General features: G+C 33.9%; 1 protein-coding gene across 2 annotated transcripts in view; it reads left to right on the forward strand.

Moving 5' to 3' along the window:
• The window catches only part of LOC149811874 (CMP-sialic acid transporter 2-like), a 52,426-nt gene extending 35,267 nt beyond the window's left edge, over nt 1–17,159 (forward strand). The window contains exons 11-16 of one of the 2 annotated variants that reach the window (XM_089993223.1): nt 7,067–7,174; nt 7,372–7,505; nt 7,580–7,656; nt 14,381–14,429; nt 14,515–14,575; nt 16,721–17,159. In XM_089993223.1, coding sequence (XP_089849349.1) covers nt 7,067–7,174; nt 7,372–7,505; nt 7,580–7,656; nt 14,381–14,429; nt 14,515–14,565 — 419 coding nt within the window. In that variant the 3' untranslated portion in view covers nt 14,566–14,575; nt 16,721–17,159. The remainder of the gene's footprint in view (nt 1–7,066; nt 7,175–7,371; nt 7,506–7,579; nt 7,657–14,380; nt 14,430–14,514; nt 14,576–16,720) is intronic. The other variant, XR_016428530.1, reaches the window with a different exon arrangement.
• Nucleotides 17,160–21,915: the final 4,756 nt, after the last annotated feature.

The following is a 21,915-nucleotide window of genomic DNA, read 5'->3' on the forward strand; positions in this document are numbered from 1 at the left end:
GCACTTTCAAAAAACTTGGGTGCGGGGGTGCGGCAAAAATATAAAAAAATATATATATATAATTTTTAAGTTTTAACAGTTAACAACAGTAGCACTAATGAAATAAAAAACAATTATCACAATTATCATCAAATCAATTCATCATCATGCATGCAATAAATCAAATTAACAATCTACAATTCTATTCTACATCATAAAAACCAACATAATCAAGAGTCTATTGGTTTTAAATTCAAGTGTGAAGCTTCAACTGTTCAACATGAATTCAAATCTAATTGCTAATTGGATGCTCCTCACTTTATCAAATCCGAGTACACAGATTCAGGTTTGGTTTGGATGATTACTGCTTTCTAGAATTAGCTTAGCATGCTGGAGCTATGCTTGAAGGAGATGGAACAACAAAAGCCATCTATAAATTAGTGATGAAGAGAGCATTCTTAGCTGTACTACTGCAAATAACAAGTATAAACATGAACTATCAATGCAAGGCAGCGTCTTAGAAAGTTTTCTTATTCTTCATGAGAATCTTAGAAAGTTTTGGCAACTTTGAAAAAAGAAGAAATTGTAATGATATGGAAGTCTTCAAATGTCACCAACTTGCTACAAAAGTGAATAATCATCAACAAGGAACTCACTATGGGATTCACTCACAAACCCACAAAAGGGGTACACTCACAAACACCCTCACAAGCAGGGGCGTAGCTAGGATTCATGCGAGGGGGGGGGGGGGGGGGAAACAAGGGTGTAGAAAAAAAAATTGTGTGATAGTCGGGGGTTCGGGGGCAGCGCCCTCGATTTTTTTTTAAATAAAAAAATGGCTACAGTTATCAATAAAAATCTATTTCATATGGACAAATCAAACTATTTGCTGCAGTCAGGGCTGGGCTAAAAAATGGATAAAAATCTATTTCATATGGAATCAGGGCTGGGCTAGGACTGGGCTTTTAAAAAAAAAAAATTAACGGTTTCGGGAGGCAGGACTGGGCTACAGCTCAGTCCTGCCCCCCCTAGCTATGCCTCTGCTCACAAGGGGTCACAAAAACATAAACAAAATAGTATTTTATTGATGATAATATGCAAGAAGAATAGATACATAGAGAGGGGGATCTCCCCTATTTATATACAAGAGAGAACACAAAGGACTCAAATAGAGTAGTTGTAGCTAGTCCAATGACTATTTATAGCCGTTGGACTAGCTCCAACAGCTATAAAACTAGTCAACAATATGTTGACTAGTTCAAATCTAGTTTAAATGGAACTAGAATAAAGAGAGAAAAATAATAAAACAAAGAAAAATATTTACATAAAATATACATGTATATATATATATATACACACATGTATATATTGTATATAATACATATACATACATTCATATATACACATTATAAATACACATATAATTATGTATACACCATATATATAGATATATATACAATTTTAACATTCTCCCTCAAACTTACGTTGCAATTACTAAAAGTTTGCTAAGAAGAAAGTGAAATCTAGGAGCAAAGAGAGGCTGAGTGAAGAAATCTGCTAATTGGTACTACGATTACTCATAAGGCAGATCAATAATTCCTTGAAGATGTTCCTCTCGTGCATAATGACAATCCATTTCGATGTGCTTTGCTCTTTCATGAATTGTATGGTTGTTGGCAATTTAGATTTGTTGTCACGACACATCTTTGAAGCTCCTTGAATTTGGATTCCTATATCAGTCAACAATATTCTAAGCTACACTATCGCCATCGTAGTAGTAGCCATGAATCTGTACTTCGCTTCCGTGGAGGAAAGTGAGACATTCTGTTGTTGCTTGAACTGCCACTAGATCAAGGATTCACCTAAGAAAACACAAAAACCCATAGTTGAGTGTCTATTGTTGGGATCTCTTCCCCAATTTGCATCAGAATAAGTAATCAAATTTAATACAGACGAAGAAGATATAAACAAGCCTCTATAAACAAAATTTTTAAGGCATCTAACAATTACGCAAAACAACTCCCATGTGCACAGATGTGGGATAATGCTGAAACTGACTAACTGTGTGTACAACATGTGCAATATCAGGTCTAGTGATTGTCAAATAAGAAAGCGCTCCAATGAGCTGTTGATAAGATGTTGGATCATCAAGTGACTCTCCATCATCAATTTTGATCTTGACATTTGTAACTTCAGGAGTATTTACCTTTTTATCATTTGTAATATCAGACCTGAAAATAATATTAGAAGCAAATTTAGATTGACATAATAAATACCCTCTAGGAGAATAGACAACTTCTATACCTAAAAACTATCTTAAAAAACTCAAATCAGTCATTTCAAAATTAGTTTTAAGAGCTTTTAAAATTTTTCACTCCCTGTTTGTCCTCTCCAATGATAATCATATCCTCAACGTAGAGGAGCAAGATAACTGTACTAATATCATATTCCTTAACAAACAAAACAATGTCACCAAAATTGAGGAGCCAAGGAGTCTTATCAGGAATGGAAGAAGATGAAACTGCAACTCCAATTGTAAAAGATGAACCTCTAAGTAGAGGTTAGAGAGCTTCCACTAATTGAGACAAGGACATAGTTCCTATAGATGAGTCTTTGGATGATTCTTGATGAATGTTATCGTCCTTTGTCTCTTGAGGTGATTCGATTGCCACCATCTTTTTTTTCCTCACTTCCTCTTAGTTTATGACACAAGTTTTACGTGTCCCGGTTCATGATAGATTTATTAGAGTTATGATTGTACACTTCTTTCCAAAGTTTTTCATTAAGAAACACATTTGTCATATCCATTTGATATATTGACCAATTTTTAAGAAAAGAAACTGCAATGAGGGTTCTAACAGTGGTCATGCGAGCAACAAGAGCAAAAGTTTCTTCGTAATCTGTCATATTTCTGTGAGTATTCTTTGACAACTAATCTAGTCTTGTATCTTTCAAGGGTCCCATTACTCTTAGTCTTTACTTTGTATACCCACCTAGATCTTATGGGTTTCTTCCATAATGAAAGATTTTGAAGGGTCCAAGTTTGAGCTTTTTCTAAAGCATCTAATCATATTTCCATGGCTCTAACCCATTCAAAATTTTCTTTGGCTTGAGTATAATATACTATATAAGAGTGAATCAAAGCTATGCATGCTCGTTATTTTGAAGAGAATGAATCATAGGATACAAACTTCGTTGGAGGTTTTGATATTCTAGAAGTTTTCCTATTTTGCAATTCATTTTCATTTTCAAGTTTAGAAATTTTTTCAAGTGCATATTGGAGGTTTTTGATTGTTACGCTTAGAGTATTGCACATAGGTTTGATCATCATGAGAATTTTCATCAATAGACACCATGTCTCTTGATTCAATATTGTTCTCAAGTCCATACTCACACTCACAATCATTAATATCATGCTTGGAGATAAAATCAAGCAAAAAAGAACTCGCTTACTTCAAATTTTCATTATCAAAGAAGTTTTTCTTTTCTAAAAAGGTGGCATTTCTTGAAATATATAGTTTTTCAGTCTTTGCATCATAGCATCTATACCCTTTTTGGTTGTTAGCATAACAAAAAAAAAACACAAGGGATGGCTCTAGGTGAAAATTATCATTTTCATTAATCAAAACAAAGCACTTGCATCCAAAAACTCTTAATATGAGATAATCAGGAGCAAGTTTAAAAAGTTTCTCGGTAGGGGAGATGTTTTGTAAAGATGAGGATAACATTCTATTTATAAGATACACAGTAGTTAAAACATCTTTAACCCAAAAAACCTTAGGGGCATTGCTAGCAAAAAGTAAAGTTCTTGAAGTTGCCACAATGTGCTCATGTTTCCTTTCAGCTAGTCCATTTTGTTGTGGTATGTGAGGGCAAGATCTTTGATGTGTAATGCCACGTAAATTTAGATAGTTTTTAAATTCATTAGATAAAAACTCTCCTCTTAAATCTTCAGATTTATGTTTGAGGAAGTATACATATATCTAATAAAATCATCCATAAATATCACATAATATGCATATCCACCTTTTGACAACATTCGAATGCACTAGGTCAAGTGGTCTAAAATAAATAATTTTTTTCCACTAAATGGTAACCTCTTCATCTTTCCAAGGATATAATCTTCACAAGTAAAATTTTCAATATTATAATTTTTTTTCAAACTTGAAAAATATTGAATTTTAGATACATTTGGATGTCCTAATCTTCTATGCCGCAAATTTATATCTAATTTTTGGACATTATAACAAAAAGTATCTTTAGGTATCTCCAAAATATCCATATAGTAAAGGCCTCCTCTGTGGCCTTGCCCAATTGATTAGTGATTCTGCATTCAACATTCATTTGAAGAGGAGACATTACTATTATGGTCTGAAATTTGTGAAACAGATAGAATATTTAAATTTAATTTGGGAATGTACCTAATTTTTACAATAAAAAAATTGTGTGTTTGAAATATTTTTCTCAAAGTTTCCTATTCCTTTAATTTCAAGCGACTACCATCATCAGTGAAAACATTTGACTCTTTTGAGTTAGTATGACATTCATATAAGATATTATGATTTGGGGTCATGTGAAAAGATGCACCAAAATCGAGGAGCCAAGGAGTCTTATCAGGAATGGAAGAAGATGAAACTGCAACTCCAATTGTAAAAGATGAACCTCTAAGTAGAGGTTAGAGAGCTTCCACTAATTGAGACAAGGACATAGTTCCAATAGATGAGTCTTTGGATGATTCTTGATGAATGTTATCGTCCTTTGTCTCTTGAGGTGATTCAACTGCCACCACCTTTTTTTTCCTCACTTCCTCTTAGTTTATGACACAAGTTTTACGTGTCCCGGTTCATGACAAAAGTGGCAAATAAGCTTATTTTTATACTCATATCCTTGTCTTCCAAAATGAGGTGGTCTATATGCACGAGTGTAGGTTCCGAGCCTGATACAACAACAACAAAATCTTCTTCATTTTTGAGAGAATGCTTTTTCAACCTATTTTCTTTCATACTTGGTTCCTCTATTGAATCAACAACAAAGAGAACTTTTTCTTTATGCAAAGGGGCCGATTTGGTAGATTCAAACTCAGGCCTTAAACCATTCACGAATTGATAGAAATGCTTTGAATCCATTTGTTTTTGTCGGAGTTCTATATCTTCAGCACAATGCCTTCTTGGTTTTAAAAGAGCCAATACTTTCCAAAGTTCAAACAATTCGTTGTAATACTCTCTAATAATTTTATCTCCTCAGGCCGTAGTTTGAAATTTATCTTGCAAATTGCATACATGTGCAATATCCTTAAGGTAATACATATTTTTGAGATATTCCCATGCTTTGTTTGCATGCTCAAACTTAGCAAGACTTGAGTATTTTTTGATATCCGCAATATTTATGAGCCAAGATATGATCTTGACATGTTCCATCCTCCATTCCTTCTACTTTTTCTCATAAATAACTAAGGCTTTATCTTTCTCGCTCTCTGTAAATGAAACTTCTTTCTCGTTCTCTACCTTAATGAGAACTAGTTTAGGCTTCGAATAAGATCCATCAACTAGTCCCTACAATCCCTTTCCCCAAATTTGGTGCTTCATAGTAGCGACCATATTACATAGTTTGTATCATTTAGTTTCATGGGCATAATGGTGACACCTTCTTTGTCATCCATTTTTACAAGGGCACGAGAGAGAGAAAGATAAAAGAGAAAAAGATGAGAAGAGAGATAGATAGCAAGAAGATTAGCACAAGAACACAAACACTCCACCAAAGTCTTGAAATAAGATCACCACTAATGGATCACACAAACACTGGAAATAGAACCTTCAAATGCACGACCAAGATCCCACAAACATCAACAAAGAACTTAGTTCAACCAAGCTCTGATACCATGTAAAGATATAAAAGTCTTTAAATGTCACCAACAAAGTCCACCAACTTGCTACAAAAGTGAATAATCATCAACAAGGAACTCACTATGGGATTCACTCACAAACCCACAAAAGGGGTACACTCACAAACGCCCATGCAAGCGGTCACAAGAACATAAACAAAATAATATTTTATTAATGATAATATGCAAGAAGCATAGTTACATAGAGAGGGGGATCTCCCCTATTTATATACAAGAGAAAACACAAAGGAGGACTCAAATAGAGTGGCTGGAGCTAGCCCAACGGCAATAAAACTAGTCAACAATATGTTGACTAGTTTAAATCTAGTTAAGATGAAACTATAATAAAAAGAGAAAAATAATAAAAGAAAGAAAAATATTTACATAAAATATATATATATATATATATATATATATATACACACACACACACACATATGTATATAATACATATACATACATTCGTATGTACACATATAAATATACATATATATACACATAATATATATATATATATATATATATATATATATATATATATACAATTTTAACAGGACTCAAATAGAGTGGCTGGAGCTAGCCCAACGGCAATAAAACTAGTCAACAATATATTGACTAGTTTAAATCTAGTTAAGATGAAACTATAATAAAAAGAGAAAAATAATAAAACAAAGAAAAATATTTACATAAAAAAATATATATATATATATATATATATACACACACACACATATGTATATAATACATATACATACATTCGTATGTACACATATAAATATACATATATATACACATAAAAAATATATATATATATATATATATATACAATTTTAACAGAATTTTGTTACTGTTGTCATTGTTTGTTCAAAATAACACTAAAAGAAGAATATATAAAATAAGATTTAGGATGATCGTTTTATTTAGATTCTTTCATATGTGTGCATGCATGCACGCTCACCTACGTGTGTCATGCGTTTGTGCAAACACATCTTTTTGACACACTTGGTTTGTGTAGCATGTTTTGATTTAACTTCCATATATACACTTAAATTAACCTATAGTTCTTTACACCCTATTATCCATGGTGTGTCCACTCCTTTCTGCTACATGCAAGATAATTGTTTACAAATGCAAATTTCGTCCTTTTATCTTCATGCATATTAATGCATAACACTAATGCTTTTGTTTGCTAAATGATATTTATAGGGCCAAACAACTTCAATATTCTGCAAGGCCACTCAAGAGCTACTATGTTCTTAATCTTTAATAATGCAGCACAAGGCATTTTGTCCTCGTTCTTTTTCAAATATGCAGGTCATGGTTTTTTAATTTTCTATTACCTCTTTATTGCTTCACATATTATTTCAATGATATTTTGTGTACTCATAATTCATCCTTTTCCTATTTGAGTCAACATGAAAATTTCCTTTTTTGGCTCCTGAGTAAGTGTGGTATGTCTGGGCAAGTCTGTGTTTGACACGTTCTCAGTGACCTAGTCCAACTTTTTGCAGATACCATTCTGAAGAAATATTCATCAACTGTTGCCACAATTTTTACTGGCATAGCATCTGCCGCATTATTTGGTCACACTCTGACCATTAACTTTATATTGGGAATCTCCATTGTCTTCATATCAATGCATCAGGTAGCTCAGTTGTTTCTTTATCTCATCATTCTTTTTGTGCGATATTGCATGTTCCAAAGTTTCTCTTTTTGCAGTTCTTTTCCCCACTTTCTAAGGTCAAAGAAGAACAAAATGGGATGATAGAAGTACTGGAGATTCAGAACAACCACAGGTTGGTTTTCTGTTTATGCTTTGTAACAAGGGTACTTCAAAATGGCTGTATACCCATGTTGATGATTATATTTCAGCTTGCTAGTGCTGGGTGCTTCACATATATTACCTATATATGTGTGCATGTGTATGTAAAATTAGTTTATGCGTTATATATTATTCTATAGTTCTTCAATTTCAATGCTCTCTCTCTCTCTCTCTCTATATATATATATATATATATATATATATATATATATATATATATATGGGAAGCCCGCTTCCCGGAAACTCTCTTTGGAAGCGTGATACTCCTTGCTTCCAAAACTTGATGAGATTCTCGATTCTTCCACACTTCTCATATGCTTTCCACATGCTTCATCTATTCTTCTTATATGTTCTCACTTTACTTTTCATGTTTTTTATGTGTTTCTTCTCACGCTTCTCACTCACTTCCATGTGTTTTCTCTAAATTGACAATCATTTTTATATTTTGTTAAAAATTTAATTCTTACACTAAAAATCATAAAATTTAAGAATAGTCACTTTTATTTTAGTTTTTATTTGTGTTTCATTTCGATTCTCATTCAATTCTTATATTGCTTTTTTTATTCCTCGCTTCTGGCTTCCGCTTCTTATATCGTTTCCCGTTTCTGTTTCCTAGTCTGACAACCTTATATATATATATATATATATATATATATATATATATAAGTTTGCTGCAATCGTATGTACAAACGACTTAGCAAACTCCTTTTTTTGGGTCCAAATTACACGATGGATGTGATCTACATGTTTTTTTAGTGGGAACCAGATTTTGAATTGCCAGAATCCGATTTATGTAAAGGTTTTTCCAGCAATGCAAAATCGATGGTTGTAAATGCATTGATTTGCGACTCAAAAAAACATGTTTTTCGTCAAAAAAACATGATCCAAGGGCTATTTCCAACTAATACGTTTATGCTGAACACATCTACGAGGTTAGATTGAGTCAAAACAACTTGCATCATGAGATTTCAACTAGATTGTACCTACAATTGTCTGTATTAATGTAACGATCCCAACTTATACCCCTTGAAAATACATATTTTTTTTTAAAACCATTGCGGAAACATTCTCAGAGACCCGAGGCCTTTACAGTTCTACTCCCCATTGGATAACCAACCAACCACAAAGAATCTTACATTTATCATCTACACCATAACAAACCAAAATTTTATTAATTAAGTAAGAAATAGTAGTCTCGAGACAATTACATGAAAAGAATCAGAGTGCAAAATGAAATAAAAGTAGAGCCACACTGTCCATCTATGACGCTCTCTAGCAACTATGTAACACTTCTGACCCTCCCAGAAGCGAGTCACTTCAATGATTCCCTGCGGCTGCGAAAAACCACAAAAGTAGGGGTGTTAGAACCGAAATCCTGAGTACAAGTACCTCTAATGAAACAAATGAGCATAAAGAATAAAGATAGAAACTCATGCAATAACTTAGAGGTATGCAATTATAACAAATTCATAATTCAATTAACCATTCATGCAATAGAAAACAATTGTTAAGCATGAGGAAACATTTAATAAATAACAGAGATCACAAATTTAGCAATACAACCATTTAATATGCATTAGGGGACAAAATTAAGCATTAACTAATATTTAACAGTTAAAAGAACAAGTAATGATGCATGATCTAATGCATAGTATGCATGACTTTAGTGCAATGCATGAGTAAATTATTACCTCTTATTAGAATTTTTTTTCATATGCATGTCTCTATTAAATGCACACAATTTAAGTTCATTTTTTTAATTACCGTTGCCCGCGGATACACCAAACGGGTAAAATCCTTGAGGTCAAGTAGGGTTCCCAGGGTAGCTTAGCACACAATTTGTATTTTATTACTGGGTTCCAAACTTAGCCTTCGACCGAAACAACCTTCAGAACATTAGACCACCCATCTAATGTCGGGGACATCAGAGACTACCTATCCACAAGTGTCACTTTTCTTGGTATACCAAAACAACAGTTGTGTCTAGACACCACCCCCAAACAAAGTGACATACTCTCCCTAAAACCGCGGTTAGGAAAAAAAATCTCAATGTCGGATTCAGGGGTAACAATAGCGCACACTGAGTTTTTGTATCCTCGTGGTCTCCCAAAACCGAAACTCTAAGAGTCCCATTCTAACGATGAAATATCTCAGAACGTATATTACATTGTTCTTTTATCTTTATTTGCTTATTATTAAACCATTCTTAAATTTGCAATTCAGTATGCAAACAAAGGCACAATCTCGCACATTTTCCTGCGAGAACAATCACGGGACCACCGCTCGTGGAAAAACATAGAACAGTGAAATACAACGCAACAGACTTGATGTGATTTTTGTGATGCATTTAAAAATAAATAAAAGAGAAGCAAAACCAAAGCTCGAGGCTCTCCATGCCTGCGATGATTCACCTTGACCATTGATGCACCATATGCAAAAACCATAAGAGTATGCCATAGATGAAATAAATCACATGCTTTCTAAATGCATATTCATATATGCAAATTTTAACTATGCGCATGAACAAAGATGTTTATAAGCATATTTTTATTCAATTCATATGATGATGACAAATGCACGTTCTCATTTAATACACATATTCAAGTCAACTGCATGCTTTCATTCATTATGCATAATCATGTCAATAGCATGCTTTCACTGAACACTCATATTCATGTCCAATGCATGATTTCATTTAATGCATGTATTCAGGTCAAATGCATGCTATCATTCATGAGCTTTCTCAAAGTAAACAAGTGAACAACCATGCGATGATGCACGTGCCCAAACACAACAATTTAACTTATGCACATGCATAAGCTGCAGTCTTGTAATATTGCTTTGATTCAGCGTAATATATCAAGTACAGGAAAGTGAAATATATCATTCTTTACATGCATAGGGCTGAGTAGTAAATCTGAAAAATTACAAGCATAACTGCAAGACAATGGCTGATTCAACCCTCACTTATGCATAAATTGAGCATACAGTCACATATGAAACATATATGTATTCTTAACACGTATTTAGAGGATCCATAAACTAAAATTTAGCATCCAAAGAGTGTTGGATTGTTGTCAAAGTTCACTGGTATTAGACATGGATACAACTGGCTCATAGAAGAATCCAGGAAACACAACTTTCACCTTATCCTTTCAGCAACACATAAGATAAAAGTAGCAACAACAAAAGTAGTTGCAAAATGCCTTGCTGCTCAGGAAACATCTACCAAGTAATAACAGAATTGAAGATCATAAAGCATCATTGTCTAGAAGAGAAAGTGAATCCTCTATCACTTGTTGATGGCGTCATTGTCAATAGTCCAGAAAAAAGTAAATACTCAATTAATTTGATGATGAAAACAAACACCAAGAAACAAAAGGCCAGTAAACAATATTCAGAAGTATGCCTCTCATTAAAAACAAATACAGTGAAGCAAACAAAACTAGCAGTAGTATTAGCAATAAGTAGTCAGAATAGTTTCCATTGCCTGGAAAACTGAAAGAATCGTATGATTCTGATAATATTTACAGGTAGAAGCATAAGGATGCCAATCGGTATCACAGATGCCAAGTCTGTTACAGTTCTCTGAAGGGCCTTCTGTTCCTTCTCAGTAATTTCATCGCCAATAAGCACCCTCTTCAGTAGGACTGTTGCTGCTGCTACATCTATGGCAGGTCTGTCAATACCTGCCAGCCAGACCCAGCTGAACCTGGCAGGTCTGTCATGGCTCTGTCGGGTCTGGCCAAACCAGGCCAGACGAGCCGAGCTCGACTGGTCTGGTTGCCGGACCAAGAACCTTAATGTTAAATGCATGCGACAACACTTTAAGCATGAAAAAATTAAGTTCATACGTGCATGTACAGGTTTACATAAATTATATACTTTCCTATGCATAAAAACATACTATGCAACTTAGCTTTTTGCATGCACATACCAACATACACTCCAAGCCTAGATGCATGTACTTATTCACAAATTAAGATCATGTGCATATTCAGATTTCTCAAGTGATATGCATGCATATACAGAATTTAAATCTAGCAATAAACCACCATCCAAATGCTTTTTCAATAAAATATTCATGAAACATAAAAACTACCATAAAACAAGCATGTAACAAGCTATAGTTATTATGAAATAAATTTCTGTTTTAACAAATAACAAGCATGTACAGAAATTTTATTTTTGAAAAGATGAAAAGAATCAACAATACAACCATGGAGGAAGATCCATGAATCATCCTCAATGTGTTTTTGAGAAATCAGCCATATAAACATTTTTCCATCCAAGATATTGCATAGAAATCAAACCGGCATTCGATTTCTCACTCATATCCAAAAGAGGAGACCCATACCTTTGCAAAAATCGAAGGAAAATTGGGGTTGAGGTGCAAAAACGTGGGTGGTGGAGAAGATCCTCCTCCTCCTTCCTCTCTTTCCCTTTCTTTCTTTTCTCTCCTTTCTTTCCCTTCTCTTTTTTTTTTCTTAAGTAGAGAAAGAGAGGGAGGTGACCCCCCCCCCCTTCTCCAGCCCTCTCTAAATGGGCTTGAGAAGGAGAGTTTCCAAAATTTTGAAACTTCCTTCTCAACTTTCCAAAAATCTTCCAACTCCTCCATGTTGACTTTTCTAAAACTTTTCAATTCTTTTAAAACTCTCTCTTAATACTTCTTAAGCCTTCTTAGGTAAATAGGACTCTTTTAAGAAGTCCTACTAAGCCCTAAACCAAAATTTCGGAATTAATAGAATTAATTTAATAATTATTAATTTAATAATTATTTAATAATTAATTAAATAAATTTCGAATTTCCAAAGTTAGTTTAGTTACTAAAGGAGTCTTTTTAACCCTAACCAACTTTATTTTAAAGATTTAAACTGAATTTAAAGCTAAGATGTTTTTGGACATGGATTTGGATCCAGATCCAAAAATCCAAACCCATATCCAAAACAAAATTGGATCAGAATTTGGATCAGGTCTAGATTAAAGTGGGTCTTGAATTAGATCCAAACCCATATTAATTTGGATCATATGCATCGGATCCAACCCGATCCATTTCGACAAACCGCTCAATTTTTGAAAACTTGCGATTTTCGGGCCAACCGGAACTCGAATTCAGGAAAATAAAATATCATTGCGCTCAGAATTCTAAGACACATCCAACGACATATTATACTAATATCAAATTCTGAATTTCGTCAGGAAATAACCTGAATTTCGCTTGAGTTTAAAGGTCAAAATTAAAACTCTTTCTCACGCTTTGATTGGCTCGTTACGACCTTGTCGATGGGACATGTGCCAAGCCCAAACCCAAAGACACAAAATTGGATCAGAATTTGGATCAGGTCTAGATTAAAGTGGGTCTTGAATTAGATCCAAACCCATATTAATTTGGATCATATGCATCGGATCCAACCCGATCCATTTCGACAAACCGCTCAATTTTTGAAAACTTGCGATTTTTGGGCCAACCGGAACTCGAATTCAGGAAAATAAAATATCGTTGCGCTTAGAATTCTAAGACACATCCAACGGCATATTATACTAATATCAAATTCTGAATTTCGTCAGGAAATAACCTGAATTTCGCTTGAGTTTAAAGGTCAAAATTAAAACTCTTTCTCACGCTTCGATTGGCTCGTTACGACCTTGTCGATGGGACCTGTGCCAAGCCCAAACTCAAAGACATCAGTCTAAAAATCGAGCCTCAAACGATCTTTCTCCCAAACTTAGCCAAATTTTCAAAAATCTCATAAAATGACTAAGTACGAAAATACGCGATATTACAATTAAATATATACTTTATATACACACACGTAAGGGTGCGGGTACAGATGCCCTTATGATACAAACTGTTTCTTTTTTTTTTAATTTGACCTTATAGATGTGACCTACATGGTTGTTTAGTATAAGAATCGGCTTTTGGATGATCCCATTATGACATGTAAGTAGGTTTTTGAAGGGCTTCAAAATTAATGGCCCTCAAAATTTTTATATTTTTCAAGACTCAAAAAGTCATATTTTTTAATAGAAAACATGGTCCAACAGCCAGTTCCTAGCAAATGAACCATACCAAACACGTGGATTTGCAAAACAAGCCTCCAAACATCAAAATTGGGCTTCACTGCATTGTACACGGCATATGTAGATATTCTCAAACTGTTTTAATTGTAGCCAACTATTATTAGCAACACTTCAATGGCTGTGGCTCAGCACAAGAACCTGGAGATAATCCCTGGTAACTTGGTCGTCAAGATATAAATGGTGAAAAACTAGCCAAAGCAGTCTGCATACATAAATTAGGTTAAGGTAATCTGAATGTGAAGTCAACTTATCTTTGTAGGCCTAGCCTTGAGCATGGTCGCTGTTGAGTTGGTTTTAGAGTATTACAAGCACCAGGCTGGGTTTTCACTTATTTTAAATTTGCTGCTTTCTAATTTAGAGCACATATTTTCACCAACGAGTTTAATGCTCCCTTGGGTGGCCAAGCTTTCCACCAGATGAATGGCTGTGTGCCAGCATGTCTCAGTAGTATAAATCTGTCAGTTCGGAATTCTTTCAGGGAATTGGTTTTGTCCTCCTACCTTTTGGAGTTGAAAGCTACATTGCTAATTTCATCATTTATTGCAAAGTTAAGACATATACATCATATTATATACATGGTTTTATTTACCAAGTTGTTTATGTTATTTGATTTACAGGTCAAAGGAATCATCTTTTATAAATATTGCTGCTGGTGCCAATGAAGAAGTATGTACCTTATGAAATTGTTATGCTTTAAGTAATTGGAAGATCAATTTTAGAGCCCTTTGCCAATGCTGATTTTTTTTGTCAGATTACCCATCGCATTGTAAGTGATGAGAGAGAACCACTTCTTCCCACCTGATTCTTGTAAGGTATGGTTTCTGTTTTAAGCATTCAAGTAATGTGTCAATTATCAAAATGCTTAATGGTTATTGCTTGGTCTTATTCTTATTAACGGTTTAGGAGTAATGTATAGCAAATTCCTGGCATCTGTACCTTCCAAAAAAGCTGAAATTTCTTCCTTGCTATTGGACTAGATCTAGTATTTGGAAGATTTAGATTGTGCAACTCATGAGTTTACAACTTCACATAGAGTGGGTGGTGTACATTGATCTCACGTCTTGCCTACTATATAAGTTGGTTGAGCCAATGGAGGTTTCTAACCATGAATTAAGATCCCAGTTACAGATTATGTTGATGCTTTCAAGTCTCAGTAATTCTCCAAATTCTTGTATTTTGTAAAAGATGAAAACTCACCATCATTAAAGAAGATAAAGTGATAAAGCAGCAAAAAGAGAACAAAAAAACCAAAAAGCGTGTAGCTCCATGAAATTATATACCACCTGATTTATGCGTAATGGAATGGATTAAATCCAAAGAGACGTCACTTATGGATTTGCAAGAACACTCACAATCAAGAAAAACTCTTGATTGAATAAGCCACACCACCCTCACAAGGGTCAAAATATATTTGTTATTGCTTGGGAAAACCTCTTCAAGAGAGTAAGAAATACAAAGGCCTTGATGCCTATTTATAATACAAGAGCCCTTAAGGGAGCAGCCCAAAGTAGCTGTTGGGCTACTCCCAATGGTCACAACAGCTAGTTGGAGCTGCCCCCTCATTTCAAAAAGGAGAAAAGTACAAAAAAATAAATAAATAAAGAAAATAAAAGGTGGTCAGCCCCTAATGGGCTGACGCCTGTTACAATGAAATGACCAAAATACCCCTGATAGGTATTTCGGTTTACATAAATATATATATATATATATAAATATATATATATATATATATATATATATATATATATATATATATATATATATCTTAACTTATGGAAATTTAATTTTTCTCTTGAATTTATCTACCTAATTTAGGAATTTTTTTTATAAGTTTGCCAATTTTGTATGGTAAACGATGACTTGCTAAAGCATGGGAAATAAAGCTACTGCCATGATCAAAATGCCACCTAATAACTGACTTCTGAACCCAACTAGATCTTGGTAAAGGTTTAGGCAATTCCCTGCATGGATGATTTACCTCAACTTATGGACTTCACCACAAGTCTGCAAGTTACTGAGACTTCATGGGGCTGCGAAGGGACTAGGTGTCTTAGTTGACTCAAACCGATCAGATGAACCAATATTCAACAGGATCTCAAGAGCACCTAGTTGATTGCTTCGATAGTCAATGGTCTATATTAGAGTTCTATTATTGACCCCATAGGAAACCTGTGAATAATAAGAAACGTCATCGTACTTTTATATTTGCTTAACTTCAAATATCCTACTTTCTTCTTTGAGTTCATCGGGTACCTTTCAAGCAGTTGACAAGATCCCTTCAAGTCTGGCTCAGGGTTACCAGAAATGCTATAAGAGAGTGGGAAATGTGTTTCCCTGGAAACCGTTTTGGATCGAAAACTGTGTTTCCGAAACATCTGGGAACACCAAAAAATTATGCGTTTCCCCTCATGTTTCCCATGCATTTCCCAAGTGTTTCCCTTTCGTGGGATACATATTTTTTATTTTTTGTTTCATTAATTTATTATATTACTTTTTCTTAAACGTTTCCCATGTGTTTCCCTGTTTGTTTCCTAAATTGTTTTCCGTTTCCTGTTTCACATGCGCCAGGAAAACCTTGTTTCCCATTTCCATTTCCCAAGACGTTTCTTGTTTCCATTTCCCCTTCTGGCAACCTTGGTTCGGCTCAATATGGACCAGTATCTGAAGAACCTATTCCCAGTACAGAGCCATTCTATGGTTCTTGGGCAACTAACCTGACTGTTTTGAGCTACTAAATCTCTTTGATCTCTAGGTTAGATTCAATGCCTTTTCCAACACATCACTAGAAAATGAAAAAAAGTTATGCCGATGAATTGCAAAATGGTTTCTTTTTCTTCTCGTATTACTTGTTGTTTTCATTATATAGAGTTATCTGCTTTTCGTTTCTATGCAAAGTGAGTTACTCTGCAAAGCTATAATTGGTTGTTTTGCATGACTGCTTTTTGTGTTTGTAACAGGAAATCATAATCTGTAGGAAAGATTTTTTTGGCTGCACAATTCTCCACTGTCGAGATCAGCAAGTTTTACACAGATCAATGAAATAATATAATATAATTTTTTTCTTGCATTGCGGTTATCTAACTTAACCCTATCATCATCGTCCTGTGAGTGAAGATGGGCGAGAAAATAGTTTCTGAATTTGATAAGGGATATTGTGGTGGGTGGTGTAATTGAGATGGCAGATCTTCTCTCCTGCCATTGTTACAGAATATCTGATAAGGAGGTATCTGTATCTGTATCTGTCATAGATAAACCAAACATTCATGGCAAAGTATATAGCTATTGAGTTCTTTTATTTTTTTGTTCAATGTAATACTGAAAGTGAAAGTTATTTTGAAGATACGAGCATCATTCCTGGACATCATGTTTTCTTAATGAATTTCTTAATTGAGTGAATTGTTTTACTCTCTCTCTCTCTTTTACGGCATATCAATTTCATACCTGAAAAATGACAGTACTGAATGGCAAAAATGACATGTTTTTCGAAATGTTCAACAGTTTTTGAAATCCGCCTTATGTCCAAATTCACAAATACTTGAAATTTTCAGGACCTTTTACCTTTCATACGAGCGAACCTCCTGAGGTTCACATGACATATAGGTATGTTCTGATCTCACGACCTCATTAAAAAGTACATCCGCACGATTATTTTGAGGACCTCATGAAGTTTGGATAACCAATTTTGGACCTCATGCAAATACCTCGTACAATACCTCATAAATCTCTAATTAAATATTAAATAACTTAAATAAATGCCAAAACATTATCGCTAAATAATTACTAATTAATCGATCAATATTAGCTAATTAGTTTACCAGAAAATGATATTTAATCAATGTTAAGTACTAGAATAATTCATACAAATTTCTCTTTTATTTATTTAGAAATTTTGAGAAATTTGCCGAATTTACATTAGTTGTATGACGATTTGCTTACCAAAAAAATTAATGATTGAGAACCTTTCCAGTGGCTAACAACAAGCTCAATCAATCAAAAAATTGCTTTCAGCCGAAGGTTTAATAATCTTAAGCGCTGTCGTGAGTTTTTGAAAGATCTTAAGTATAATCATGAGTTTTCATCTAAATCATCATTTTAACTGAATTAAGCTCTAAGAAGTCAGCCAGCAGAAGCACAGGCATTTAATAGTCCCTTAGAACAGAATTCGTGAAAAGACCATCGAAGACAAATATGAAAGACATTGTTCTAGCGAACTAAGTTCTAGAGAGTTAGCCAGTGTGGAAGCGCTCCTTCTAGTCAAGAGGAGCCCTGTAGAACCTAGTTTAAGTATGGAACTATCTTAGCCAAATGAATTGGTAGAAAATAGCGGAAGATCTTTCTTTTGAAAAAGGGTTACAAATCTTGGGCGAGTCATAGGTAATATAAACAAGCATGTGAATGGATCTTCGTGCCTTGGACATAGATCCATATTCCAACTCAGAATCTGGTTTCAATTTGAGAAACTTAAAATTCGAAACATAAAGTTAGCTTAGGTAACATGCCACATGCCAAATGCCAAACCATTCAACTTTTAAGCAAACAAACAATTTAAAACAAAGTTTACATCCATCAAATGTTTAAAGGTTTTAAAGTCAAATAAAAAAACTGAATCTAATCTATGCTCTGATTAGGGATTGGTTCAACCGCCTCCTCATCCATGCATCTCATCATCGCAACTACACCCATCTACAATGTTGTTAAATATGGGGCTGGACTCATCGAGTCTGGTAGGTGTATAATCACCTTACATGTTTGCAAAGAATTAAAGCATACAATTTGCATTTAAATCATAACATTAAATGAACATGCTACATACATTTGTAAACATCTATAATCATGTTTTAAAGCACATACATTTATAACCATCTTTACTCATTCCTCAATCACCATATCATGCTATATGTTTTAATTGCCTGAGGGTCTAACTGCCCACACCCAAGGCGGCGGTCCATAATTAAGAGAAAACCCACAATGGAAAAACAAGAAGCTAGGATGCATCCAATACCGATTGCAATGGTCAAGAATCTACCACTTAGGATACATTGGTACTTCAGGTCTTTACCTTTCGAGGACTGAAGACCAGTGAGACGCCTTTCTTTAAAAAAAAATCAAAGACAAATATACGGCTAAAATCTATATATATCATGATCACTCATAGCTGTACCATTTACCCTCTCCAAGGTAGACCAGGTAAATGGATGAGTTATTAGGTCTCTTTAAACAAATGGTTTAATATGTTCTATAACTCATCCACCAATGCTCTATTGCCTTTAAACCCATTTGAGCATCTCGCCCGTGAAAACGAATCAACAAGTTATGTGTGTATGTATGTATCATATCATACTGCACATTCTGCACTCATGGGGTCATCAACCCAATGCTTATTCAAGAGCCATCACAAGTATATGCATGTCTTGCACGCTTTACAATACGAACATATATCACATGTCTATAAGCATTTAGTCACCATACGATTCTATGTACCATAATTTCAAATATGAGCACTGTTATGTTAATGCATGACTTACACACCTTACAGAACAACATGTAATATCATAATAACATGTTTATGCATGCCTTACATGCCTTATATAACAATGACATATTTTATTAACACATAACATGATAGCATATACATCATGCTTTATTTCAACATGTTATAATAGCATATACATCATGCTTAACATTATAAGCATTATTCAACGTCATGGCCACATATAACATCATGCTTCCTTTCAATCATTACAAGCATGATAACAAATTAGATTACCATATACATACACATGGTATAAGAATGAATTTGCATACAAGATTTTGGTGCCCATACACATGCACCGAATCCGAATTTAAATGCGCTTACCCATAGCACTATTTACTTACCATAAATTGGATTTTGAGTGCTCATGTACATAGCACCATTACATATCATAAAACTGTTTTGTAGTGCCCATTCATATAGCACTTATCACATATCATAAAACTGATTTATAGTGTCCATTCACGTAACATTTATCATATATAAAAAAACTAAATTTTAGTGCCTATGCACATAACACTAATCATGTATCATAAAAACTAATTTTTAGTGTTCGCATGCATAACACTAATCACATATACAAATATGATTTTAGTGCCTATATACATAGCATTAATCATTAGTGCTCACATGCATAACATTAATCACATATACAAATATAATTTTTAGTGCCTATACACATAACACTAATCATGTATTATAAAAACTGTTTTTTAGTGTTCATGTGTATAATACTAATCACATATGTAAATTTGATTTTAGTGTCTATACACATAGCACTATTGTATTGTAAAAACTGATTTTTAATGTTCATATGTATAACACTACACATACAAATCTGATTTTCATATGCACATAATCATTTTTAAAAATTCAAAATTTTGTAACACATGCCTTTTATATGCATATAAAATTTTAGATTTTTGCATAAGACATATTCCAAATTTGCATGTCACCATTGAATTTAAATATTCATAACATATCCAAACATGTATTTAGGATTCGAATTTGAGAAAACCCCCAAATCCATAACATGAATATCATCTAAAACATAGAGATTAACATTCCTACATGTAATTAAGATTCCTATTTGCATGGATTAGCATCTAATCATGCATGTAGCATCCGGTTTTAGAAAAACCCTAAATCTATAATATGAACATCATCTAAAACATATAGATTAATATTCCTACATGCAATTAAAATTAAATTAGGCATGATACAATACTTTAATATAGGATTAGAGTACAAATTAGGAAAAACCTCTCAATTTCATCATAAGAATTGAATATAAATTGCATGAATTAATAATCGTTAGCATTTAAAATTCAATCAAGCATGATATACCACTCTAATATGGGATTAGAGTGTGAATTAGAGAAAATCTCTGACAAAAAGATTTACTCTAATTTGCATGAATTACTATTTTAACATGCAATTAAAATTCAATTAGGCATGATACAACACTCTAATATGATGTTAGAGTGTGGACTAGGAAAACCCCCCAATTCCAACATAGGAATTGAATATAAATTGCATGAATTAATAATCTAACATGTATTTAAAATTTAATTAAGTATGATACACCACTTTAATATGGGATTAGAGTGTAAATTAGGAAAAATCCTGAAATCCAACACAAGAATTAATTCTAATTCGCATGAATTACTATTCTAACATGCAATTAAAATTCAATTAAGCATGCTACGTTACTTCATCATGCAATTAAACTCTAAATTTAAAAAATTCTTAATTACTATACATGATTTAAATAGATTATCATGTTTGAATTTTCTACGTTCATACAAGGATCAAACCCCTACCTTTTTAGAAGTGGAATTCTAAAAAAATTCTAGGGGAAATTCCTGAAATATAATCGAATTTAGAATCCGACTCCTACAAAATCGTGTGAGTGAGGGGAAACACCTTCTACAAACCGAGATTAAAGAGAGAGAGAATGAATGAGAACTCAACACCAAACTCATGTGGGAGAGGGTTCTTCCTTCTTTAAGAGCACCTCCGCCTTCTTTCAAAATTGTAAACTCTTCAAACATGAACTCTTCTCAAATTCGTGAACTTATGAATAGAGAGCCACCAAGGTCGTGATCTTGTGAAGGAATGCTCCACCAAAATGTGAATTTGGGAGGAACTCCACCAAAATCGTGAACTAAGGTGAGGTTTCCTCTACTTTTGTAAACTAGAGAGAGAGAGAGAGAGAGAGAGAGAGAGAGAGAGAGAGATGAAAATGAAGTGCTAGATATAGCCCAAGTTAGTTATTATGTTTGCTATGATTTTGACAAGTTGAGGGTTGAGATTTGATGAGGAGAGATGGAGGTTCAGGATTAACCCAATATAGTTATTAGGGTTTCTCTCATTTTGACAAGTGGAGGGTTAAGATGCATTGAAATGAAAGGCTAGGATCATGCTATATAAGATCAAGAAGCTTTTCAAAGCTTCTTTATTCTAACCACTTTAGAATCAAGTGGGGGTGTGGGCCTCACTCATCTCCCTCTAGAGAGGTCGACTAATGGAGGAGAGAGAGGGGATGTTGACTAGGAGGGGGAGCTTCTAGTGCCCCCTCCATTTGGTTGGTGACTTGCTTAAGTGGTTGGCCAAGTT

This window comes from Nuphar pumila, chromosome 17 (genome assembly GCF_984573655.1).
Source record: "Nuphar pumila chromosome 17, dmNupPumi1.hap1.1, whole genome shotgun sequence".
In the NCBI taxonomy this organism is placed as follows: Eukaryota; Viridiplantae; Streptophyta; class Magnoliopsida; order Nymphaeales; family Nymphaeaceae; genus Nuphar; species Nuphar pumila.